The 26,757-nt window shown below is 47.5% G+C and overlaps 1 protein-coding gene across 2 annotated transcripts; it reads left to right on the top strand.

Moving 5' to 3' along the window:
* The first annotated feature begins 1,119 nt into the window (after nucleotides 1-1,119).
* On the top strand, nucleotides 1,120-25,502 carry GPA33 (glycoprotein A33). Of its 2 annotated transcripts, XM_064152135.1 has the most exons (7): nucleotides 1,120-1,392; nucleotides 8,056-8,207; nucleotides 10,140-10,350; nucleotides 18,259-18,417; nucleotides 21,523-21,636; nucleotides 23,099-23,222; nucleotides 25,133-25,502. In XM_064152135.1, the coding sequence occupies exons 1-7, from the start codon at nucleotides 1,344-1,346 to the stop codon at nucleotides 25,212-25,214; spliced, it is 891 nt and encodes a 296-aa protein (XP_064008205.1). In that variant the 5' UTR covers nucleotides 1,120-1,343; the 3' UTR covers nucleotides 25,215-25,502. The 2 variants fall into 2 exon arrangements, with proteins under 2 accessions (XP_064008205.1, XP_064008206.1); XM_064152136.1 differs by lacking the exon at nucleotides 25,133-25,502 and having other exon boundaries at nucleotides 21,523-21,697; nucleotides 23,099-23,178.
* Nucleotides 25,503-26,757: the final 1,255 nt, after the last annotated feature.

The raw sequence follows: 26,757 nt of genomic DNA on the forward strand, positions 1-26,757 counted from the left end.
AGAAGGATAAGTGCAGAGTCCTCCACTTGGGGAGGAATAATAAACTGCACCAGTCAGGCTGGGAGGTGACTGCTGGAGAGCAACCCTGTGGAGAGGGACCTGGGAGTGCTGGTGGAGAACATCCATGGGACAGCAGTGTGCCCTGGTGGCCAGGAAGGCCAATGGGATCCTGCAGGGCATTAAGCAGAGTGTGTCCAGCAGCAGATTGAAGGAGGTTCTCCTCCTCCTCTACTCTGCCCTGGTGAGACCTCATCTTGAATACTGCCTTCCGTTTTGGGCTCCCCAATTTAAGAGGGACAGGGATCTGCTGGAGAGGGTCCAGTGGAGGGTTCTGAGGATGATGAGGGGACTGGAGCACTGCCTGATGAGCAGAGGCTGAGGGACCTGGGGCTGCTTAGTCTGGAGAGAAGACTGAGAGGAGATTTAATCAATGTTTATAAATATCTGAGGGCTGGGGGTCAGGAGGGGGGGACAGGCTCTGCTCACTGCTCCCTGGGATAGGACAAGCAGCAATGGGTGTAAGCTGCAGCACAGGAGGTCCCAGCTCAACACATGAGGGAACTTCTTTGCTGTAAGGTTTCCAGAGTTCTGGAACAGGCTGCCCAGGAAGGTTGTGGAGTCTCCTTCTCTGGAGCCTTTTGAGGCCTGTCTGGATGTGTTCCTGTGTGAGCTGAACTAGATTGTGTGGTCCTGCTCTGGCAGGGGGGTTGGACTTGATGATCTCTTTGGGTACCTTCCAAGCCCTGACATCCTGTGAGCCTGTGAAGCTGGCTGTGAAGCACCTCGCTTACATACAGATCACCCACGAGGCTTCAAATTCTCATAAATTACATCTTCTCACAGGTATTTAAAGTAAGTGGAGTTAGGCAGCTGACTGCACTGTGAAACATTTCAATACCTTTTGGTATTGGCTTTGGACTCCCCTAATAAGTAGTGAAGAGAAATGGGGCTTATCCTCCCCTAGTTATGAATGTCATCACATGCGTGTCTTCAGTCATTGTACACTCCCAGTCACTGCACTCTTCAGGCTGCTTCTCTTGCTTTGTGTACCTGTGTGTAGGAGAAACTGGGAAAGGCAGTTTAGCTGGGGGATAAAGTTCACAGCTGGGAAAGAAGAAGTGAAATGGGGCAGAGAGCATTACCTGATGTCACAGCCTACTGGTAATCTGGCTTGTCATTCTGGCTGGGATGGGAGGGGCAGACTGGCAAAGAAGCACTTCATAAAAGACCGAGGAAGGGAACCTGAAATGCTGCCGTGAAGCAGCCCTTCAGCTAAAGCCAGGCACTTGCCAAGCCACCTGGAAGTTACAAGGAAGAGCACCGTGAAGTGAAACAAAGGAGAGATGAGGAGGATGGCAATTCAAAGGCTTTGGACATTCATTTTCAGTGCAAGTGAGTACTCATTCATCTATATCCTCGAGGGTTGGGTGGAAGGAAACGACATTGCAAAGTCAAAGTATGCCTACAGACTTGGTGTCTTTCTGGTGTGTTTAGTAAAAGTTCTTTATGACCAGTCAAGTGTGTTTGCCATCTCTGAGCTGAATGCCCACACTCCTGGGCATCTCTTAAAGACAGTGTTAGGAGCAGGAGGCTGGAAAGTATTTTATTAAAAGCAGTCTTAATGGCTTCTAGTAAATACAGCATTTATGTCTGAAGAAGGAACTTCCTTGGCTTGAAGTGAGAAAGTGCATTGGGTTTATTCTTTATATATGTATATATATGTGTGTGTGTGTAGTGTGTATCTCCATAAGTTAAAATGCCACTGTTCATATGTACTCCACAGAACAAGAGGATGCAGTTTCCAGTTGTGGCAGGGGAGGTCTAGGCTGGATGTTAGGAGGAAGTTGTTGGCAGAGAGAGTGATTGGCACTGGAATGGGCTGCCCAGGGAGGTGGTGGAGTCGCCGTGCCTGGAAGTGTTGAAGCCAAGCCTGGCTGGGGCACTTAGTGCCATGGTCTGGTTGCTTGGCCAGGGCTGGGTGCTAGGTTGAGCTGGATGAGCTTGGAGGTCTTTTCCAGCCTGGTTGATTCTGTGATTCTATGAACTACAGCTTGTGATCTCTGCATATTGTTCACATCAAGAGGATGCACAACAATCCCCACTAATGCTTATAAATCTACCAGCTTGCCTTTAGTCTTTATCATAGACTTTCCCTTTCTCATCCTGCCTTGCAGACCCTGCAGGCTCAGTTCCACTACTTTTGGACCTCTCATGTCTTCTCTTAGTACTGCTGAGAGGCAGAGGGAGCTGGAATCATTTAGCCTGGAGAAGAGGAGGCTTAGGGCAGACCTCATTGCTGTTTACAACTACCTGGAGGGGTTGGGCTCTTCTGCCAGGCAAGCAGCAACAGAGCAAGGGAATACAGTCTCATGTTGTGGTGGGGGAGGTCTAGGCTGGATGTTAGGAGGAAGTTCCTGGCAGAGAGAGTGATTGGCATTGGAATGGGCTGCCCAGGGAGGTGGTGGAGTCTCTGTGGCTGGAGGTGTTGAAGCCAAGCCTGGCTGGGGCACTTAGTGCCATGGTCTGGTTGATTGGCTAGGGCTGGGTGATAGAGCTGGCTGAGCTTGGAGGTCTCTTCCAACCTGCTTGATTCTATGATTCCTCCAGGCTTCAAACAAAGCTATGCACATGCAAATTGCTTGGGTTTTTAACAAAAAAACCTCCTGAAAACCTTCCTTCAACAATAAATCCCACAAGAAGGAACTTCACAAAGTTTAATGTAATTAGAAAAAGTGGATGTGAGCCACGTGCAACAAATGTGATTTGGGTGGTGATTTGATGAGCATGATGTGAATTGTATAATCCCATTGCTGTTCCTTCTGCTTTTTCATGATTCTCACCATTCATGCTATCCAAGTGATTGACAAGAAACTTCTCAGAGCAGAAATATGTGTGGTTGCAGAAGCTCTTCTTGCCTGGTTTGGGCAGGACTAAAATGGTAATAATTCAGTGCCTCTGAAAGACCTTTGGAGAAGGTGTAGTAGATTCCTGCACTGCACCAAGGTGGAGAAACTGCACAGCACGTAGCAGTGTAGTGTTGAGATCCCAGAACTATCCTGAGTGAGCTGTGTGAGGATTCTGTCACAGACTAACTTCCCCTGCTGTGCAGCTTTTCTAGTTCAGTTAGGTGGACTTCTTGCCGAAGGCAAAAATTACCCAAACAGTGATTCTGAATCAAGCAAAAGTATTTGCTGTTACTGCAAACTTCACATTTAAGAGATTTCCCCTCTGTCATTTTGGAATTAAATTTCAGCTAAATTCTGAGGTAAACTATTGCGGAATTAGAAGTCAGAGCATTTCCTTATGGAGTGACATAAAACATTCCCACACTTTCTACTCTTCTCACTAGCCAAATCTACCAAGACAAATCTGTAATAATAATTTTGCTTGATCACAATCTCTTTCTTTTTTCCCAGCAGAGAAAATGTTCCTCTAATTGTTTCCTGCTCTGTTAAGTGTCCCTCATTCTGTTGTGATTAACACTTAGTAAGGAAAGTGCAAGTAGGCATGCCAGTTTGAGTTTCTTCTCCCTTTGTAAAAGTACCAACGTTTAAGTTGAGCAAAGGGAGATAAAACCTTTCTCAGTTTCTATAAATGTTATAAACTTACTCATCAATAAAACACAAAGGCTTGATCCTGAGGCATAAATCTAGTTGATGCCATCCCTCTTCTTGTCTCCTGAGGATCAGTGCTGGGCACAGTCCTGTTCAATATTTTTATCAATGATCTGGAGCAGGGGATTGAGTCCAGCATCAGTAAGTTTGCAGATGACACCAAGCTAGGAGCAGGTGTGGAGCTGTTGGAGGGTAGGAGAGCCCTGCAGAGGGACCTGGCCAGGCTGGATGGGTGGGCAGAGGCCAATGGGATGAGATTGAACAAGGCCAAGTGCAGGGTTCTGCACTTTGGCCACAACAACCCCAAGCAGTGCTACAGGCTGGGGCCAGAGTGGCTGGATAGCAGCCAGGCAGAGAGGGAGCTGGGGGTGCTGGGAGAGAGCAGCTGAAGATGAGGCAGCAGTGCCCAGGTGGGCAGCAGAGCCAATGGCATCCTGGGCTGGCTCAGGAGCAGTGTGGGCAGCAGGACAAGGGAGGTTCTTGTGCCCCTGTGCTCAGCACTGCTCAGGCCACCCCTTGAGTGCTGTGTCCAGTTCTGGGTTCCTGAATTCAAGAGAGATGTTGAGGTGCTGGAAGGTGTTCAGGGAAGGGCAATGTAGCTGGTGAGGGGCCTGGAGCAGAGCCCTGTAAGGAGAGGTTGAGGGAGCTGGGGGTGTGCCGCCTGCAGAAGAGGAGGCTCAGGGCAGAGCTCATTGCTGTCTACAGCTACCTGAAGGGAGGCTGTAGCCAGGTGGGGTTGGTCTCTTCTGCCAGGCACCCAGCAACAGAACAAGGGGACACTGTCTCAAACTGCACCAGGGCAGGTCTAGGCTGGATGTTGTTAGGAAGTTGTTGTCAGAGAGAGTGATTGGCATTGGAATGGGCTGCCCAGGGAGGTGGTGGAGTGGCCGTGCCTGGAGGTGTTGAAGCCAAGCCTGGCTGGGGCACTTAGTGCCATGGTCTGGTTGATTGGCCAGGGCTGGGTGCTAGGTTGGACTGGCTGAGCTTGGAGGTCTCTTCCAGCCTGGTCAATTCTATGATTCTAGGGCTATATTGGACATTTTGTCCTCTGTTCTTTTCTGAAGTTCTTTCAGAACTTCCCTTCAGTCATACTTTGAAGTGGTTCTGCTTTCTCTCAGGGAAGAAATAAAACCAACAAACACCAAAACAGCAACACAAACTGAAGAATAAGTCTGAAGTCTTAGGCATGCTGACTGTGTCTAGCTGGCTGTTGCTGACTTTACAAAGAAGTGGCTTGTGGTAAGAAGGAGGAACTGGGAGGTGTAAATGGCATCCCAGAATGAAACTCTCCAGTTTCCTCAACAGCCAGAAGATTAAGCTATCCCTTGACTCACTTGTTTGCAAAAATATCCACAGTCTGATTTATTGTAGGACCTGAGTCATGCAAGTGGGAGAAAGAAAGGCACTTCTGAGGTGAAGCCTTAGGGTTGGGCAGTCCCAACTCTGCCTCAGGGCAGAGATTTAATGACTCATCAGTGAACTCTGGCAGGATGAAACCACTTTGAGTGACAGGAAACGTCTCCTTCATCTCCTTGTGGAGGTGGTGGTGCTTTTCAGCTAAACGCAGGAAAGTGTTTCTATCCCGTCACAAAAGGCAACCAGAAAGCTTCCATAGGCGTTGCTTATGCAGAGGACACACTGGAAAACAGAAAGAAGCATGGGGCTATGCAAACATGGCCCTTGCACTGGGTGCTCCAGGGCAGGGAAAGAGTGGGGAGTGGCTGCAATTAAACTATGGTAGAAATACTTTGCCCTGCCAGTTTCCTTCTTACAGCTGTCAGTAACTGCTGAACTGAAACAGAGAGGCGATTGTCCCCCTCTGCTCAGCACTGGGGAGGTCACAACTTGAGTACTGTGTTCAGTTTGGGACCATTCACTACAAGAAAGACACTGAGGCTCTGGAGTGGGTCCAGATAAGGGCAATTAAGATGTTGAAGGGTCTGGAGAGCAAGTCTTTTGAGGAGTGGCTGAGGGAACTGGGTTTGTTTACCCTGGAGAAAAGGAGGCTGAGGGGAGACCTCGCTGCTATCTACAACTACATGAAAGGAGGTTGTAGTAAAATGGGTGTTGGTCTCTTCTCCCCAGTAACAAGTGACATGATGAGAAGAAGTGGCTTCATGTCATAGCACAGGAGGTTTAGATTGGATGCCAGAAGAAATTCTCACTGAAAGCACTATGAAACACTGGAACAGGTGAATAGGCTTCCCAGGGAGATGCTAAGGGTTTAGGCATGAGTTAGATAATGGTTAGACTCAACGATCTTAAAGGTCTTTTCCAGTCACAGAAACATAGAATTGACCAGGCTGGAAGAGAGCTCCAAGCTCATTCAGTCCAACCTAGCACCCAGCCCTGGCCAATCAACCAGACTATGGCACTAAGTGCCCCAGCCAGGCTTGGCTGCAACACCTCCAGGCACGGCGACTCCACCACCTCCCTGGGCAGCCCATTCCAATGCCAATCACTCTCTCTGACAACAACTTCCTAACAACATCCAGCCTAGACCTCCCCTGCCACAACTGGAAACTGTGTCCCCTTGCTCTGTTGCTGGGTGCCTGGCAGAAGAGCCCAACCCCACCTGGCTACAACCTCCCTTCAAGTAGCTGCAGAGAGCAATGAGCTCTGTCCTGAGCCTCCTCTGCTGCAGGCTGCACACCCCCAGCTCCCTCAGCCTCTCCTCACAGGGCTCTGCTCCAGGCCTCTCACCAGCTTCGTTGACCTTCCCTGGATACGTTCCAGTACCTAAACATCTCTCTTGAATTGAGGAGCCCAGAAGGGGACACAGCACTCAAAGTGTGGCCTGACCAGTGCTGAGTACAGGGGAGGAATAACCTCCCTTGTACCCTCAAGGATGGCAACTCAACCACCTCCCTGGGCAATCTGTCCCAATGCCTCACCACTCTTCCAGTAAAGAAAATTTTCCTCATGTTCAATCTAAACTTCCCCTGACACGACCTAAGCCTGTTTCCTCTCATCCTATTGCTAGTTACCTGGGAGAAGAGACCGACACTGGCCTCAATACAACCTCTTTTCAGGTAGTTGTAGAGAGCTGTAAGATCTCCCCTTAGCCTTCTCTTCTCCAGACTAAAGACCCCCATCTCCCTTGACCTTGTACAACGTGCCCTCCAATCCCCCACCAGCATAGCAGCTCTTCTCGTCATTCTTCCAAGCTTTCTTTGCTTTTTAAGGTTTTTTTTTTCAGGTCACTACATGAACAAGTCTTGATTTCCTAGCACAAAATGTGACTTCTGGATAGGCTTGGATTAAGGCAAGCATAAAGGGTTAACGCTCCTGGGGGAGTGGTCTTGACCCTGACCCCAGGTTCTCCTGACCCCTCCCCGGGGGTGGGTCCGAGCCTTACTCCAGATGTAGTGCTTAGCCCACTGCCACGTCCTGCCTAGCCCCCTATGAGAACAGAGGAGCTGCCTGCTCTGTCCTCTCTTGTCCTGCCTGGCAGCATCACCCTCCTGCCCCTGCTGCTCTTTGTTTTACCACCTGGCCATCAGTCCACGAGGCAGACAAACCCACTGCCCTCAATCTGGCTGTATAGATGTACTCTGTACCTTGTTTTCCCTTCCCTGTACCTCTTTGTAGCTCCTCTACCTCAAATACCTTTTATTTGTTGTTAAAGTTCTCTCTTTTGACTTCCAAACCAAAGTGAGACTCTTTATATAGGCCTGCTTTACCTTTTCCTCTCTACATCTAATTCCTTTTCTTTGAAAAGAGGAGGGGAGAGGGAAAAGCATCCTAGAAATTGCTGTTGGTTCTATTAACTGGACTTGAGTCTCTGGAGAATTTAAACTAGAAGTGAGACAGCAAGTTACTAGTTTTACCAATCACTGAAACTTGACAATACCAGTTTAGCCTGAATCCTTCAGACCACTGACACGCTTGTATTATCTGTTTATCTGCCTCCCTCTATGCATTTAGAACTGTCCAAGAATGTCAGCCATACTGAAAGAGGTCTCAGGAAAATATGCAAACAAACAAACCAACAAAACCAACCCCCTCAAAAATCATTACAAACTCCACAGAAATGTATGTCCAGGTAAACAAGAGAAAAACAAGGAGAGGAAAGCAGAGCCTAGCTGTTAGCCTCCCTGTGCACAGCAGCTTTCAACAGTTCATCAGCCTTGCTCAGTGGGAAATGTCATGGATGACATTGGAATGGGCTGCCCAGGGAGGTGATGGAGTGGCTGTCCCTGGAGGTGTTGAAGCCAAGCCTGGCTGGGGCACTTAGTGCTATGGTCTGGTTGATTGGCCAGGGCTGGGTGCTAGGTTGGACTGGCTGAGCTTGGAGGTCTCTCCCAACCTAGTTGATTCTATAACATGATTCTGTGACAGAGGGGATGTGAAGTTGTGGCTTGTAAGAAAGCCAGGGAGACAAAACACAGAATCAAGGTGTCCTTCATTTTGCTGACTGTAGAATTTACTCTCTTCCTAGTTCTGGCGACTGCTCATGGCCTCACTGTGGAAACACCTGCCAAGGATATAAAGGTGGCACGAGGGAACAACGTCACTCTCCAGTGTAATTTCAAAACACAGGAAGAGATCCACGAAGGAGACATTGTTGTCTGGAAGAAAATTACTAGTCCGGTACATCAAGTGGCATACAGAAACACACGACAGGGCGTTCAAGAGCAGGATGGGAAGGGACACAAAGGCAGGGCTGGGGGTGGGAATGTGTGTTGGAAGAAAAAGATTCCTCAGGACTTCCTTTACTTTCAGAACTGTGAAAACAGAATCTGATTCTAGATGCAATTTATCTCAAATCTATTGCATGGTACTAGACAAATCCACACACCCTTCTCCTTCCTGTCTCTTGGTCGTGCAACTGTGTCCTGAGGATACATCAATCCATATAACTCTCCATGTACATTCTACGTACAGCCATTACAATGGTGTGATGGTTTGGGAGTTCCCTGCCCCCCCATTCTAGTGAAATCACCCAGACTAGACTCAGCCAGCTGGAAGCTAAGCAATGAAGCTTTATATTCACAGCTTAGCACAAAAGACAAGCAGAGAGTTACAATAGTCACAGTTATGGACAGAAATAGACAAGGTAAAGGTAATACAGAAACACAACAGCCCTGCCAGAAACCAGAGTGCCCAGGAGGGGCTCCCAACCACCCTTCCACCTTCTTTCCACCCCTCTGCCTTATCCCAGAGTATATACCTGACATGCAAGGTGAGTTTGGAATGTCGGCAAGGGGACACCAGCTGTGACAGAGACCCACTGTCTTATCTATGTTTGTGTCCTTGTTTTTATGCATCTCAGCAAGCCTATGAGTGCAGCAGACATCACCAGTGTTTCCTTTTCACAGTCTGTCATCTAATTTCTCTCACTAAAACATTCCAGTTTGTCTCAAACTAGTGCATATGTGAAATGCTGAGATACTTCATGCAAGGCTATATATTCTTAAAATATATTATGCATACATATTTTAGCTATATCTCTGATACTATGGTACAAGTTTCAGATTTATTGTAATAGTAGCTAGAGAGATTCTTGAGGTCCCCTACATTCATATAGGCTATTTGAAGGTAGAGAGACCTCTAAGGTTCCCCTTGAATTTTTGGGAACTAATGACAGGAAAAGCAGGTTTTGAGATCTTCTTGCAGTAACTGCCAATTGTTTCTTCTCTGGAGGTCCTTGCTGGAAGAAAGCAAGGCAGTGTGTGTAACCAAAAGGCAATCTTATTGACATAGAGATCTCAGACAAGTGCCACAATTTCCTGTCATGGCTAGCAAAGTTGCATAAGCCCTAGCAAAAGAAATCAGTCATCTCTGACTTCACATAAGGTTGCAAAGGGGATTCCAGACAGAAATCCTTTTGAACATCTATGTCTTTCTTGGGTTTTTGGCAAAATGGGGCAGTTTAAGGCCCTCTTTTGCAACTGCACTGTGATGGTTTGGGTGTTCCCTGCCCCCCCCCCCCCCCCCCCCCCTTCAGAAAATCACCCAGACTAGACTCAGTCAAACTGGAAATTGAAGAATGAAGCTATATTCACAGCTTAGCACAAGATACAAGCAGATATTTACAGCTATAGACAGAAATAGACAAGTTAAAAAGTAATACAGAAACACAACAGCCCTCCCAGAAACCAGAGTGCCCAGGAGGGGCTCCCAACTACTTTTCCACCTACTCCCCACCCCTCTACCTTACCTCAGACTTTGCCTTACACTCAAGATAGCTTGGAGGGTTGGCCAGGGGGGTTAGGAAGCAGATGGATTAGTCACACAGACAGCAGGTTAGATTAGAGAGAGAAGTGCAGCCCACAAAGCCCAGAGAGTGACTCTGTTATCTATATTTATGTTCTTGTTCTTATCCATCCCAGCAAGCCTGTGAGTGCAGCAGACATCACCAGTGTTTCCTTTTCACAGCCTGTAATCTAATTCTTCTCACCAAAATATCCTAGCTATCTTCAAACTAGCACATGCATTTAGGAGTAGGCTATTCCATCAAGCTAAATTGTAGGCTCACACAGAAGGAACTAAGACTGATTGTTTTCCCTCCCTCTCTGTCAGAATGATATTGTCAATAGGTATTTTGATGGACTTGTACAGTATGGCACGGGCTATGAAAACCGTATACAGTTTACTGGTGACGTAAGCAAAGGCAACATCAGCATCACCATCACTGCAGTGACCATGGAAGACAATGGGACATATGCTTGCAGTGTTCGTCTAAGGAATGACCCTCCCAGGCAGAGCGCAATCTTGACTCTTCTGGTCCTTGGTAAGCATGATCAGCAACACCAGCTCCATTAGATAAAACAGTGTCCCTGCCTCTGATACCCACACCGGTATAGGTAATCAATTTTCTAATGGAAAGAAACTTTCCCAGGAAGTCATCCTCCACAATTCCATCTTGGGTCTTCTCCTGCTACTATGGAAGTAGGTTGAAAGGCTTAGAGCACCCAATTACCTGACTGTAGAAAATGGTCTTTAAGAGTTGTATAGTCCACTTTCCTCATAGCTCTTGTTTCATTACTGGGGTTTGGAGTTACCTGCCCCCCCCCCCCACACACACACTGAAGAAAATCACCCAGACTAGATTCAGCTGTCTGGAAGTTAAGGAATGAAGCTATATTTACAGTTTAGCACAATTTACAAGCAGATATATACACAGTTATATACAAGTTAAAAGTAACACAGAAACACAACACCCCTCCCAGAAGCAGAGTCCCCAGGAGGTTCCTGACCCAACTCCCACTCCCTCTTTCCCTCCCCTCAGAAATAACCAGATCAATCCACCTATATCCCACATGATAAATCTGAAGAGATCTGAGGTGAGATGTCAGAAAGACTACAAGGAGGTTAGAGCAAAAAAGGTTAGGTTGGATTAGAGTTAAGGCAGAGGCAACCCCAGAGACCAGACCACCAGAAAGAAGGCACAGCCAGAAGTAAGAGCTAAGTGAGCAGTATGTGTCTTAGCTATATTTTGACTAGTAGCGTTTCTAGTTTTCTAGTTTCTAATTTGACTAGTTGCAGAAAACTGAAAGATACAGATTACTGTGATGGTTTGGGTGTTCCCTACCCCCCCCCCACACACACTTTAGAAATCACCCAGACTAGACTCAGCCAGCTCTGGAAATATGAATGAAGCTTATATTTACAGCTGGCACAATATACAAGCAGATAGTTACAGTATATACAGTTATAGACAGAGATAGACAAGGTAAAAGGTAATGCAGAAACACAACTCCCCTGCCAGAAACCTGAGTCCCCAGGAGGGGCTCACAACCACCCCTTCACCTTCTCCCTACCCCTCTCAACCTTACCCCAGTCCCAAGGAAGAATGGAGGTTCAGCCAGGAGGTTAAGAAGTGGGTTAGCCCAAAATGGAGGGTGAGGTTAGAGAGATGCGGCTCAGCCAGCAGCCCCAGCGAGAGTGAATGCCGAGTGTGTGTTATCTAATGTTTTCATTTCTTGTTCCCATACTTCTTAGCAAGACTGTGAGCGAAGTAGACATCACCATTGTTTTCCTTTCACAGCCTATCATCTAGTTTTTCTCACCAAAACAATCTAGCCTGCTTTAAACTAGCACAATCCACCCCTCTCTACTTCACTCAGAGTACTGCTGAGAACTATCTGATCTAATCTAAACCAGTATTTACTCTAATGAATATTACAAGTTCAGTTCACACTTCATTCTGGCTATCTCAGATGTAGGTGATTCGAAAGCTCAGAACAGTTTGTCTCCTCACAGATGAGATGAGAACAGGGACTCCCAGGTGACATTGGGTTCGTGCTCAGGTACTGTAGATTCTCTTGTAGATTCCTTTCATTGGACACCGATGGTATTTAGAACAGAAAACTCCTAACAGCTTGTATTATACACTCTGAATTTAAACTCTCTCAGCTAAGGTTAAATTTCTCTGTGGCACACACTGGATTTCACCATTCTCCTGCATTACCCAGTAGGTGTGACCAGGACCTTCAGCAGATACCACCCCTCGGACAGGTTTCCCTTCGCCCGAAGGAGAAAATACCCAAACAGTTTTCCCTAACAGATTCTTTTCATGTACAACAGGAACTTTATCACCATCTACTGTTTGGACCAAATCTGATTGTGCAGGTCCTGCTCTGTTTACTGAACCTCTACTATTTACCAACCAGGTAGCTTCTGCTAAATGTTTGTCCCAGTTTTTCAGAGTTCCACCCCCCATGGCTTTGAGGGTGGTTTTCAGCAAACCGTTGTAGTGCTCAATCTTCCCTGAAGCTGGTGCATAGTAGGGTATGTGATAGATCCATTCAATACCATGCTCTTTGGCCCAGTTTTTTACAAGATTGTTCTTGAAATGAGTGCCATTGTCTGACTCGATTCTCTCTGGAGTTCCATGTCTCCACAAGATCTGTCTCTCCAAACCAACAATGGTGTTACATGCAGTAGCATGTGGGACTGGATAGGTTTCCAGCCATCCGGTGCTGGCCTCTACCATGGTTAGCACATACTGCTTGCCAGAACGAGATCGAGGTAAAGTAATGTAGTCAATCTGCCAGGCTTCACCATACTTGTACTTTGACCATCTATCACCATACCATAAGGGCTTGATTCGCTAAGCCTGCTTAATAGCAGCACAAATGTCACAGTCATAGATGACTTGGGTGATAGCGTCCATGGACAGGTCAATTGACCTATCGCGAGCCCATCGGTATGTTCCATCTCTGCCTTGATGTCCAGATGAGTCATGGGCTCACCGAGCTAGGAACAGTTCACCTCAGTGTTTCCAATAAAGGTCAATGTCAAGTTCAGAGTTGGTATCAACTTGAGCAATCTTAGCAGCTTGGTCTGCCTTCTGGTTGTGTTGGTGCTCCTCAGTGGCTCTGCTCTTAGGCATGTGTGCGTCTACGTGCCGCACCTTCACTGGAATTCTCTTCAGCCATGCATCAATGTCCTGCCATAGATCAGCACACCAAATAGGCTTTCCTTTCCTCTGCCAACCATTCTTCTTCCAGTCCTTTAGCCAACCCCATAGAGCATTGGCTACCATCCACGAGTCGGTGTAGAGGTAAAGGATAGGCCAATTCTCACGTTCAGCCACATCAAGAGCAAGTTGGACAGCTTTTACCTCAGCGAACTGACTGGATTCTCCTTCGCCATCTTTCGTTTCGGTAACTCTCCTGGTTGGACTCCACACTGCTGACTTCCATATTCGCTTGTTCCCAACAAGACGACAGGAACCATCTGTGAACAAAGCATAGTGTTTTTCCTGATCAAAGAGCTCACCATAGGGAGGAGCTTCTTCAACATGAGTTATTTTCTCCTCTGGAGGTTTGGTACAGTCTGTGCCTTCTGGTCAGTTGGTGATCACCTCTACCAGACCAGGTCAGTCAAGATTACCCATTCGTGCTTGTTGGGTTATCAAAGCCATCCATTTAGACCAGGTTGCATCTGTGGCATGATGTGGTGATGAACCTTTGCCCTTGAACATCCAGTTTAGAACTGGCAGTCTAGGAGCTAAAAGCAATTGTGACTCAGTTCCAATCACTTCAGAAGCTGCCTTCACTCCTCCATAGGCTGCTAGTATCTCTTTCTCTGTTGGGGTGTATTTTGCCTCTGAACCTCTGTAGCTATGACCCCAGAAACCAAGTGGACGACCACGTGTCTCATTTGGAGCTCTCTGCCAAAGGCTCCAAGTTGGACCATTTTCACTGGCAGCCGTGTACAGAATGTTCTTAATGTCCGGACCAGATCGCACAGGTCCCAAGCCCACTGCATGGACTACTTCTCGCTTAATCTGATCAAAGGCTGCTTGTTGTTCAGGTCCCCACTCGAAACTGTTTCTCTTACGAGTCACATCGTGCAGAGGTTTGACAATTTGACTGAAACCAGGAATGTGTAGTCTCCAAAATCCCACTGCACCTAAGAAAGAGAGAGTGTCCTTCTTACTGGTGGGAACTGCCATGGTAGAGACTTTGTTGATCACATCCTGAGGAATGTAACGGCGACCATCCTGCCACCGCACTCCCAGAAACTGAATTTCTTTGGCAGGTCCTTTGACCTTGTCTCTCTTAATGGCAAAACCTGCTTGCAACAGAATGTCAATGATTTTGTTACCTTTCTCGAAGACTTCCTCAGCAGTTTGGCCCCACACAATGATGTCGTCGATGTACTGGATGTGCTCTGGAGCTTTACCTTTCTCCAGTGCATTGTGGATGACTGAATGACAGATGGTTGAGCTGTGTTTCCACCCCTGAGGCAAACGGTTGAACTGGTACTGGATTCCTCTCCAGGTGAATGCAAACTGAGGCCTGCACTCCTTTGCTATGGGAATAGAGAAGAAAGCATTAGCAATGTCTATGGTTGCATACCATTTAGCCTCCTTCGATTCCAGCTCGTACTGGAGTTCCAGCATGTCCGGCACAGCTGCACTCATGGGTGGAGTCACCTCGTTGAGGGCACGAAAGTCAACTGTCAGTCTCCAGTCGCCCATAGGTTTACGCACAGGCCAGATGGGACTGTTGAAAGGTGAATGAGCTTTCTCGATGACAGCCTGACTCTCCAGTTGACGAATCAGCTGATGAATGGGCAACAAAGAGTCACGGTTAGTTCTGTACTGCCTGTGGTGAACAGTTTGAGTAGCAATTGGCAGTTCCAGGTCCTCTATGTCATGATGTCCCACAACTGCAGATTCATCAGAAAGTTCAGGTCTAATGGACAATTTCAATTTATCATCCTCAATCTCTACAGATGCTATTCCAAAAGCCCATTTGTGACCCTTGGGATCTTTGAAACAACCTTGTCTCAAAAAGTCAATTCCCAGAATGCAAGGCGCATCAGGACCAGTTACAATAGTATGTGTCATCCACTCTTTACCAGTTAAACTGATCTCAGCCTGTATCTTAGTTAACTCTTGAGATCCACCAGTGATTCCAAAAATAGATATGGACTCTGTCCCTTTGCAATTGGATGACAATAAAGTACACTGAGCACCTGTGTCAACTAAAGCCCTGTATTTCCGAACTTTTGAACTGCCAGGCCACCTAATGAATACATTCCAATAGATTCGGTTCTCTCCACTATCCCTTTCCTCCTCCTGGCTGTAGGCAGGGCACCCCTAATGCTGAACATGGCATGTAGGGTGTACACAGTGATTGGTGGTGTTGTGAGAGAAATCGCAATTGCTGGAGTAATTGCAGTTGCTCTCAGGAGCTGAAGAAGTGACAGCTACTTTTCTGGCATTGTTACCTTTGTTTCTGCCACTCTGCAGATCCCTGACTCTCTGTGAAAGAGCTGAAGTAGGTTTACCATCCCATTTGTTCATGTTCTCCCCGTATGTGTCACGCAGAAGTATCCACAGTGACGCACGTGATTGCTGCTGTCTGGGTGGAATTTGTCTCCTCCTGGGCTGGAATTGCCTTGCAGGAGGTGGGCGTCTGTTCCTGACTGCAGAAACATGCACCCATTCAGATGATGCAGGGATGGTATCCCTTGCCAGATTGGAAATTGAGGTTTTAAGATCCTCTTTCAATTCTTTCATGCTGTCTTTCATCCTCTTTATCTCTGTAGTCATAGTGTTTATGGCAGAGACTATAGCAGAATGTGCCAAGCTATCCTCTATCTGCCTGAGCTGGTCAGTGAACTCACCAACAGTGATAGACCTTCCATTATCACTCCTTGATAGAAACTTGCTAGCCAAGATGTTAGCATAGGATGAGGGAGCAAGCTTAATAAGCTTCTTCATGAGACCTGTTCCAAGAGGAATGTCATCAGGCTCATGTGTGCCATGATCTCCATAAAGCACTTCCTTCACAGCAGACTCCTTCAGAAGCTTCATTCCCTGCTCAATGGTGTTCCACTTCTTGGCAGCCCATGGCAAATCATCTCGGGAAGGATATCTCATAGCCACAGCCAACAGAAGGCGTGTCCACAAGCTAACCTCACCAAGAAGCCTTGCTAGGTATTTGTCCACTCCACTCCCCTTGGTGAGTGGCCCTAGCTGCTTGGCAGACTATCTCCCACCTGCAGGGCACTGGCACCAATAAATATGGCACCTCACCAGCCAGCTTAGGAGTGGCTCACCTGATTCCCTTGAGTATTCCTTTCTAACTTCCCTGACCTCTCTGAGGGGATCGTTGGAGTCCTGGATGTCATCTTTCTCCTCTTCCTCTTGTTGATCTGGTTGTCCCTGGCCTAGAAACAGAACCTTCCTCATAGCACTCTTAAACTCATCGGAACCATCCTCTTTCTTGGCAGCCAACCTCACAGTGCTGCTCTCATCAGAGTACTGCGATCTGAGCATGTTCACCAAATCCCGAAGACTAAATGCCTCCTCTTCCTCCTCTTGCTCACCAGAGGTCCCCTCTCCTAAATCCTCTTTTGAATCACTCTTTGTCAAATGTCGTGTCTTAGCTCAGGCTTTGGCAGGTGCCAAGATGGCCTGCACAGAGACAGACTTTGACGAGTCTACTGGCAGGTTTGAATCATTGGGGGTATGGCCTGAGGACTGTGGGTTCAGATCTGCCTTAGAGCTAGAGTCTTTTTTGTCTGCTGCCTGGGGATTTGAACTGGCTGCACAGTGTTATTAGTTGAGGGAACATGTTGAGTTTGATTATTTCCCTGTACTCCTGGGAATCCTGCCATGTTATCATTCCTGATAGGAACATTGGCAGCTTTCCCAGAATCTGGAGGGGGAAATGTAGTGGTGCCCCTGAGTTAACTTTGTTTTGGTTTACACTGGCACATTATTTATCTTTCATCTGGGACAGCACTGGCACCTTCTTTTTAGTTCTTAAAGGCATCACACTTGAATTTTTCTTACCTAATGCCAAAATTAATATAAAAATCAAAAGTACAAGGCATAAATTCACACATGACAGAAATACCACAGACATGAACAAACTTATGAACAAGGGTCTGCCTGACTTTTAGGTAGGATAACTCTCATGAGGGCTGTAGACAAAGCAGTAGTCGTAACACTTCCATTTTCTGTGAGGTTACTGGTGAATGCGCCTGTAATGTTACTGGTAAAAGACTCAGTGACATTGAATCCAACATAGCCAAGGATGAAATGCCCCCAACTCCAAAAAATGGATGTAAGCTTAGCTTTGATTTCCTAAAAATTATATTAAACAAAAAATAACCAATTTGGGCGTTGATCCGATTATAAATAAGAAAACAGAAAATAGGCCACACAATGGCCCCCACTAAGTAAAATAGCTTCTTCATTAGCTTCATTCTGATTCCCAGAGTTAATTAGCAATCACTCAAAATGAATTTGCCCCACATTGGGTGCCAAATAGAAAGATGTGATGCTTTGGGTGTCCCCCACCCTCCCACACTGTAGAAATCACCCAGACTAGACTCAGCCAGCTCTGGAAATTGAATGAAGCTTATATTTACAGCTGGCACAATAGACAAGCAGATAGTTACAGTATAGACAGTTATAGACAGAAATAGACAAGGTAAAAGATAATACAGAAACACAACAGCCCTCCCAGAAACCTGAGTCCCCAGGAGGGGCTCACAACCACCCTTTCACCTTCCCCCTAACCCTCTCAACCTTACCCCAGTCCCAAGGAAGAATAGAGGTTCGGCCACTGGGTTAGGAAGCAAAGTGGGTTAGCCCAAAATGGAGGGTGAGGTTAGAGAGATGCAGCTCAGCCAGCAGCCCAAGCAAGAGTGAATGCCGAGTGTGTGTTATCTAATGTTTTGATTTCTTGTTCCTATACTTCTCAGCAAGCCTGCAAGTGAAGCAGACATCCCCATTGTTTTCTTTCCACAGCCTATAATCTAGTTCTTCTCACCAAAACATTCTAGCCTGCATCAAACTAGCACAATTACTGTTGGTTTTTTTTTCTTTCTTCTCACACCTAAGGATTTAATTTCTCTCAGTAAAATATTCCAGTTAGCCTCAAACCAGCACACCCTTGTGTCTTGTCACTCTCCAGCTATCAAAGGATGAGTTATCCAATGCTGTCAGACATACCCCAGAAGGTATCTTACAGTTCCTCTTGGCAGACCAGTGCCAGAAAGAGAGAAACCAACTAGATACAGGTTTACTCCAGTTCTTTTGAGGTGGTAGTGGCAGGTGCAAGACCAGCCTCTGTTTAGCAAGAATAAAAACCACAGGTGCATGAGATGGGTTGAAACATAAAACTACTTCTGATTACTGAAATTCCTTCTATTTTCCTTCCTTCAGTTGCACCCTCCAAGCCAGAATGCAAGATTCTGGGGACAGCAGAATATGGACAGACACTCAATCTGACCTGCATTTCTCATGAGGGCTCCCCAAAGCCCAGATATACCTGGCAAAGCTTCAACGTTCAAAATGAGCCCCGTGTACTACAAGCAACAGCAGGTAGGGGAAACTCAAAAGCATCAAGTCTGTGAGCTCTCTGTAGAGCAGGGGTGGAAGTACTTTTAAATGCAAATACCAAATCACACTGAAGGCTTTTTCTAGGCATCTCTCTGGCCAGGGTTTTGAAAATGTGCCCTTTTGAGACAAGACAGTCACAAGTAACTTAGCAGGGAAAGACTCTGACCTGAAGTAGCAATGGTCAGCAGGAGGGTTTTTTACTTCAGTCTCATCTGGTGGGAAAGGTCTCACTCTAGCAGCAACCAGGAGTAATTCCTTCTCCATTTCTGGGTGTAAGCAGGGCATAACAGGAGGAATAACATAGAATTTTCCAGCTCCTCTGTTCCTGCATCCTGGCTTGACAACGACCAGGTTGCATTCTGGAGTGAAGACAATCAAAAGTTGGCTCTGGAAGCTGCTTTCCTTCCAGAGATGACTCCTCGCCTAGAAGAAAGTGGTATAAGAAGCAGTTACACCATCATGTAAGAGGCTTATGCCACATAGTAGACCTCAGCATTTCATTTGCTTTCATTCCCTAGAAAAGGAACTGGAATTCCACGAGAAGCCCTTTGGTAGAACCATTCACACAGAAACAAGGTTTAGTACTCTTTGAAGTGGTGTAGTGAGAGAGGACTCAGGCTTATCGCTTTAAAAATCTTATTTTCTTCCTGGTGTGTCCTGCCCCTAGAGGAGTGAGTATCTGAACCTTACTGCAGCGTTGCTACGGTAAACTGAACGCTGGCAGAGTCGATGGGAGACTCAACGCTCACTACGCGAGTCTTGCAGAGACCATGCAGAAAGCGAAGCGCCACCAGGGACACAAACCTTGTTCTGGCCACTAGGTGGTGCCAATGCACCACACACAGCCTGAGCAACCCGCAGCTGGCATCTCACAGGGGCAGCTGAGTGCTTCTGTTGTCTTCTTGCTCGTCCCTCGGACAGGAGTCTCTTCTGATCCGTTTTCACCTCAATTCTGTTTTCATCGGAGCACCAACGTTCAAGTGGTGTGCAGCTGTCCCCTCCGGCCCCAGGCTGGCTGGGCTGATACAAGCAATGTCTTCTGCGCTAGGTACGTGTGCTAAGCACGCCTCAGTGCTGCAGCCTGTGCAGAGTCCCCTTAGGAAACTCTCCCAGACTGGTGGCATCTGAGCTACCTTTTGGGCACGTTTACTCACCAGTCAATTATTATTTTATTTAGTACAGGAGATTTCACAGTCTGACTACAGACCACAGCTCTCAAAGCTGTAAACATCTCACTGTCTAGCACTAGATGCCCCCAGAGACAACCAGAATCCCAGTCCCGTGAGCAAGCTGGCAAGAAGAGAGATCACAGGGGAAATAAACCAGTGAAGTCACTGAAACATTACGTTGCTTTCACAGCAGGAATTTGCACCTGTATCAGTAGATGACAAGCAAAAAAGCATGGACTACACATACAGATGCCAGCTAGAGGCACAGGAAAAAGCTGGCTGCTTGAGCAGGCAGAGCTAAGCTTTAGCATTGTGGTGCTGAGCTCAGTTAGGTTGGACAGAAACCATCAGCAACACGGCTCTTCCACGGCACTCAGTTTCTTTTCCTTCATTTGCTTGTGCAGACTACACAGCCTCTCCTGTTCTAGGGAACTGTTTCCCTCACTGCTAAATAATTGAGAGCTGAAATCCTAAGAGCTGGAGAACCAGAGAGGTTCTTTGCTGTCTCACAGGTTACTCCAGCAGATGGCCCCCCAAAGCTGTAGGCTGGTTTGAGCTGACCTGTATTTCTCAGCAAAATCCAGTGCAAAAAAAGCTCTCCTTAAGCACAGATGCTTCTTTACCATCCACCAACCATCTTCTGTCTGAAAGGAATGTTCCAATGCCATGTTCCCTGTAGTCAAATCAGCACACTTCCGTTTGTCCTCCCACAAATCACACTAAAACCGAGAGGCCAGCATGGCAGCTCAAGCAAGACAGAGCAATCCATCAGCTTTAATCCCCTCTCCTCACTCCCACTACCCTGGGCTGGTCCAGAGAAGGGCAACGAAGCTGATGGGGGGCCTGGAGCAGAGTCCTGTGAGGAGAGGCTGAGGGAGCTGGGGGTGTGCAGCCTGGAGAAGAGGAGGCTCAGGGCAGAGCTCATTGCTGTCTACAGCTACCTGCAGGGAGGCTGTAGCCAGGTGGGGTTGGGCTCTGCTGCCAGGCAAGCAGCAACAGAGCAAGAGGACACAGTCTCAAACTGCACCAGGGCAGGTTTAGGCTGGGCTTTAGGTAGAAGTTCTTCACGGAAAGAGTGATTGGGATTGGAATGGCTGCCTGGGGTGGTGGTGGAGTCACCATGGAATCATAGAATGGTTTAGGTTGGAAAGTACCTCAAGGATCATCCAGTTCCAACCCCCTGCCATAGGCAGGGTCACCTCCAACTAGAACAGGTTGCTCAAGGCCTCATCCAGTCTGGCCCTGAACACCTCCAGGGAGGGAGCAGCCACAACCTCCCTGGGCAACCTGTGCCAGTGTCTCACCACCCTCACTGCAAAGAACTTCTTCCTAACATCGAGTTTGAATCTCCCCTCTGCCAGTTCAAACCCATTCCCCCTTGTCCTGGCATTACCAGACCTTGTCAGTAGTCCCTCCCCAGCCTTCCTGTAGCCCCCTTCAGATACTGGAAGGCCACTCCAAGGTCTCCTCAAAGCCTTCTCTTCTCCAGGCTGCAGAGCCCCAACTCTCTCAGCCTGGCCTCAGAGCAGAGCTGCTGCAGCCCTCTCAGCATCTTGGTGGCCTCCTCTGCACTGGCTCCAACGCTTCCATGTCCTTCTTGTGCTGGGGGCTCCAGAACTGCCCCCAGGAGTGCAGGTGGGGTGTGAGGAGAGCAGAGCCAAGGGGCAGAATCCCCTCCCTTGCCCTGCTGCCCACACTGCTCTTGCTGCAGCCCAGCACAGGGTTGTGGTCTTGGGAGAGTTTAAAAGGAGGCTGGATGAGGCACCCAGTGCCAGGGTTTAGTTAATTAGGACAGGTTGGACTCAGTCATCCCCAGGTTAATGCTGTGAATTGAAGGGCTGCTGCCTCTGCTTCCTTCCCTAATTATTTTCTTTTCCTTTTTTTTTGTTTGTTTCACTGGATTTGTGCTTCACCACAGGGGAGCAAATAACCCTGAAGAACGTCTCGGCGGATACCTCTGGCTTTTACATCTGCACTGCAACAAACATTGTGGGAACAGCCTTCTGCAACATGACAGTCAGCGTCATGCCACGTAAGAGGCAGGGGTGCTTACAGCAAGAGTAGCACCAGAGCAAGCACCTAACGTGTCAAAGGTGCAAGTGCAACACTCTGCTTTCTCTAAGTAACCCCAAAACAACCCAACAAAACCCCACCCATGCTGCTTTTCTTAACTTTAAGGCAGATTGTCTGGATTTGTTTAGATGCTGCCAGAGCACTCACTGGCTCATGGAGTTTGTTCACAGGTGACAAACGTATGTGTAGAGTCAGATAGGCCTGAGACCCCCAAATCCTGAAACTAAACTGCATCAAACAAAGTTCAGCAGCTGTTCAGATCCAAGGACTTACTGTGTCCAGCTCTGGGGCCCTCCACACAAGGACATGGACCTGATGGAGAGGGTCCAGAGGTGGGCTGCGAAAATTATTAGAGGGCTGGAGCAGCTCTCCTGTGAAGACAGATTGAGAGAGCTGGAGTTGTTCAGCCTGGAGAAGGCTCCAGGGAGACCTTATAGCAGCCTTCCCACACCTGAAGGGGGCCTGTAGGAAAGCTGGGAAGGCTCTATTTGCAAAGAGATTTTGCAACTAGACAAGGGTCAATGGGTTTAAACTAAAGAATGGTAGAGCTAGATGGGATATTAGGAGGCAATTCTTTACTATGAGGGTGGTGGAACACTGGAACAGGTTGTCCAGAGAGGTGGTGGAGGCCCCATCCCTGGAGACACTGAAAGGTCAAGCTTGATGGAACTGTCAGCAACCTGATCGAGCTGGGGACATCCCTGCTTACTGCAAGGGGGTTAGATTAGATGACCTCTAGAGGCCCCTTCTTAACCCGGTGCATTCTATGATTCCTATGACTAATTGCTCCTGTAGAATTATCACCTGCTCAGTACAGAGTTAATTTCTGGTTGCTGAACTCCATATATAAACAAATGTGGTTTCCACCCAGTCTGGATCTGCCATCTGACATCTGGTAGTGGGAGTTGAAGTCCAGCAACTGTGCTGCTTGCATTTGTCCTAGAGTCATAGAATCAACCAGGTTGGAAGAGACCTCCAAGCTCAGCCAGTCCAACCTAGCACCCAGCCCTGTCCAATCAACCAGGCCATGGCACTAAGTGAAGAACAAGGAGGTCTCAGCCTCCTCTTCTCAAGACTCCTCAATCCTCAGCTGCTCCTCATAAGACTTGGTTCTCCAGACCCTTCACCCTCTTTGTTGCCCTTCTCTGAACACGCTCCAATAAAGCACTCTAAGTTTGACAGTAACGTACCTGAGAATCAGACAAGACAAGCATATTTTTAAGCTACTTCCTACATATTAGCCTGTATTTGGCTAATCTATTTTCCATTTAAAACTACTCCAGCATCCCACGTTTCACACCCTATCAATCCCATTTTCTATGACCTTGTCTCACATGGGAGACACTGGAAATGATGCATGAGTTCCTTATTACCATAAATGGTTCTGACTGCAAATGGCAAATTCTTTTCTTCCTCTCTAGCATCCATGAACATAGCTCTTTATGCTGGCATCGTCGGAGGAGTCGTCGCTGCACTTATAGTTATTGGGATTATAGCCTATTGCTGCTGCTGTAGAGCGGGCAAGGAGGAGGCCTATGAAATGACGTAAGTACCATGGACCATAGAATCACAGAATCGGTCAGGCTTGGAAGGGACCACAAGGACCATCTAGTTCCAGCCCCCCTGCCATGGGCAGGGACACCCCACCCTGGATCAGGAACATACGAAGGGTTCATGTTGCGTCTCTGGCGTCAACACAGGCAGCAGAAAGCACACGAGAAGAAGGCCATCAGGGAACGTGTACATTGTTTTCTGCTTTCCATCTCTACCCTAGTGGCTCCCATATCTTCTCACACACTATGCCCAGTAGTACCAGACCTTTGAGGTCTTTGGGGTAGAACCCAAACAAGGCCCAGTAGTACCAGACCTTTGAGGTCTTTGGGGTAGAACCCAAACAAGGCCCAGTAGTACCAGACCTTTGAGGTCTTTGGGGTAGAACCCAAATAAGGCCCAGTAGTACCAGACCTTTGAGGTATTTGGGGTAGAACCCAAACTTTCAAAGCTTGTAAATGAATTAGCAAGCCCAAGTCAGTCAAGCATGTACAGCTTCTTGGTAAGCAAAGCCCAGACTCTTGCTCATTTCTCCAAGCTCACACAGCTGTGGCCAGCCCTGCTAAGCGTAAATCACCACGAGGCTTTGTGCTCAGACAAGTGACACCCAAGATACAAACTTCTTCTTTATTCACATAATGAAAACGGGCCACTGGTAGAAAAGTGGGCAGAGAAAGGACAAAGCCCTTTGTCTGTACACATGCCTGATTTAGTTGGGGCAGTTAACGAGGCAGGAGTTATAAAATAGTTCATTTTATTTTTCTGGCGAGCCCTGCCCACAGCTCTATACAAATGAGCTACATTTGGGGTCTAATTCAGTCAGGGAAATCTTCCCAAGGATGCTTATGGGCAATACACTAATTCAGAAAAATCAGGAAAATTGGACAAGGTTTAGCCACAAAATGGCTTTGCCTCTCTTACAGATAGGCAGCCTGGAGCCCTAGGCAGCACCTGTGCTACTCACTGCAGGGCAGCAGACATTCCAAGCCAGTCCCTGGCTCCTTTGTGGCAGCAATGGAACTGCTCAGTCGTTGAGAGGCTTCCAGGTCTTCCCAGGGTGCTGGGAAAGAGGCAGAGGATCTCTGACCTGCTCCTGGTTCCTCTTGGCACGGAGGTTTGCAGAGGTGCAGGCAGCACCTCTTGCAGATGTGCAGAGAGCACCATGTTGGTGTCACTTCTTGCCACATCACAAGGCACTTAAATGCCTTCTCCTGGGAAACTTGAGGCACTTAAGTTTCCAGGTAGTTCAAGCCCAAAACATCAGGGCTAAGCTGGTCTGAAGCACGAGGTAGAGCAGAACATATTGTCCAAGAGCAGTGAGGCAGAGGCAGCTCAGTGAGGCAGAAGCAGCCAGGCAGAAGCAGCACAACTGCTTGCAACTTAGCTCCATTTCTGTTACTTGCCCAAGTGCAAAGGCTCCTTTGGTCACAGAGAGTCACCACTCAGATGGCATTTGCCAAACTGACCATATTAGATGACCCCCGGGGCTTGCTCACCCTTAGTTGGGCAAGACACCAACAAGTACCTAAACACCTGTGGGTACCTGTTTATCACTTTGGGAGGGGACATAATGGCCCAAGCCTTTGTTTTGCTCCTACCCTTGCTTCCCCCATCAGTAGAAGGGTGGGGCAGGCCAGGACATCCAACAGGCTATTAGCCTTCTACCACAAGAAGGGTGGGGCAGGCCAGGACATCCAACAGACTATTAGCCTTCTACCACAATATCCTAGAAAAATGGTAGCTCACAGACCTCGTCTATCACTGGCAACACTTAATTTATGGAGTGCACCTCAGTGCATTTCCAGGCCAGCTTAGGGCAAACTAAAACTATTGTAACACAAAATATCTTCAGTAAATGTGTAGCTGTTTTTAATTAACATCTCTACTTATGAACACTACTTTAGGGAGCAAGAAGATAGAAAAGAACCAGCCAAAGATACACCTACGAACAATCAGAGCCCAGAGGATGCCACTGAGGATGAATGAAGTAGCAGAAGGCCAACACAATCCCCAGGATTTACTGAGGCACAGGCACTACTCTAGTAAAGAAATAAATCCCTCTTTTTTTACTGCAAGAAGGGAGGTTGTTTGGTTTGTTGTTTGGCTTTGGGTTTTTTAACAACAAAAGGAAATCTAATGGCTCTGCCTTCAAGTTCTTGGAAAGAACATCCTTGTTTTGCTGCAAAGACTGGGCCTGAAATGCAGTGAGGATTAACACATAACTTCCTAATGGCAAAAAGAACATGAAATGCTGTTTTAGCCAGCCCCAGGAATAACCTCTCTCCTACTTTTCCCACTCTCTGAAAGGAGGTACCAGTCAGGTCTGTTTGGACAAGTGAGTTGCTGCCGCAGATGCAGAGGCACAGAAAGTTTCAAGGTCGCCAGTGGTGATGGTTTGGGAGTTGCCTGCCCCTCCCCACTCTTATGAAATCACCCAGACTAGACTCAGCCCAGCTGGGAGTTAAGGAATGAAGCTTTATATTCACAGCTTAGCACAAGAGACAAGCAGAGAGTTGCAATAGTCACAGCTATAGACAGAAACAGACAAGGTAAAGGTAATACAGAAACACAACAGCCCTGCCAGAAACCAGAGTGCCCAGGAGGGGCTCCCAACCACCCTTCCACCTTCTCCCCACCCCTCTACCTTATCCCAGACTTTGTCTGAGTTTGGAGAATCAGCCAGGGGCAGTCAGAAAGCAGAGGGAGTAGTTACACAGACAGCAGGTTAGAGAGACAAGTGCAGGCAGCCAGAGCCAGAGAGCAACTCTGTTATAGATAACAGAGTTTGTGCTCTTGTTTCTATCCATCTCAGCAAGCCTATGAGTGCAGCAGATATCACCAGTGTTTCCTTTTCACAGCCTGTCATCTAATTCTTCTCACCAAAATATTCCAGCTAGCTTCAAACTAGCACATAATTTTCATTATATAGAATCATAGAATCATCCAGGTTGGAAGAGACCTCCAAGCTCAGCCAGCCCAACCTAGCATTCAGCCCTGGCCAAGCAACCAGATCATGGCTCTAAGTGCCCCATCCAGGCTTTGCTTGAATACCTCCAGGCACGGCGACTGCACCACCTCCCTGGGCAGCCCATTCCAATGCCAATCACTCTCTCTGCCAACAACTTCCTCCTGTCATCCATCCTGCACCTCCCCTGGCACAGCTTGAGGCTGTGTCCCCAACATTATCCTTTCCTCCTGACTGTTGCATGGGCAATCAGAACTAGCCCACTGCTGCTGCTTCAAAAGAAAAAGTTACAATGTGAGAGCGTTGGACAGTGGGAAGGACATCTGTAATAAAAAGAAAGGAAAAAAGAGGGGAAAGGAGACAAAAATCTCTTTCAATTCCAAATTGTAGCAATTCAATCAGTCCATGCAAAAACGCATGTGCAAATGTGGGCAGAGCTCCCACCACTGGCACCTTATCTTGGGAAGAGAATGGACTGCCTGTCCAGAGCAGTGTCAATGTGGTCTTGAAGCTCATCCAGAGACATGGTCAGTCAATGACTTGCACCACAACGTTTAACCTTTC

Source organism: Pogoniulus pusillus, chromosome 12 (genome assembly GCF_015220805.1).
Source record: "Pogoniulus pusillus isolate bPogPus1 chromosome 12, bPogPus1.pri, whole genome shotgun sequence".
NCBI lineage: Eukaryota > Metazoa > Chordata > Aves > Piciformes > Lybiidae > Pogoniulus > Pogoniulus pusillus.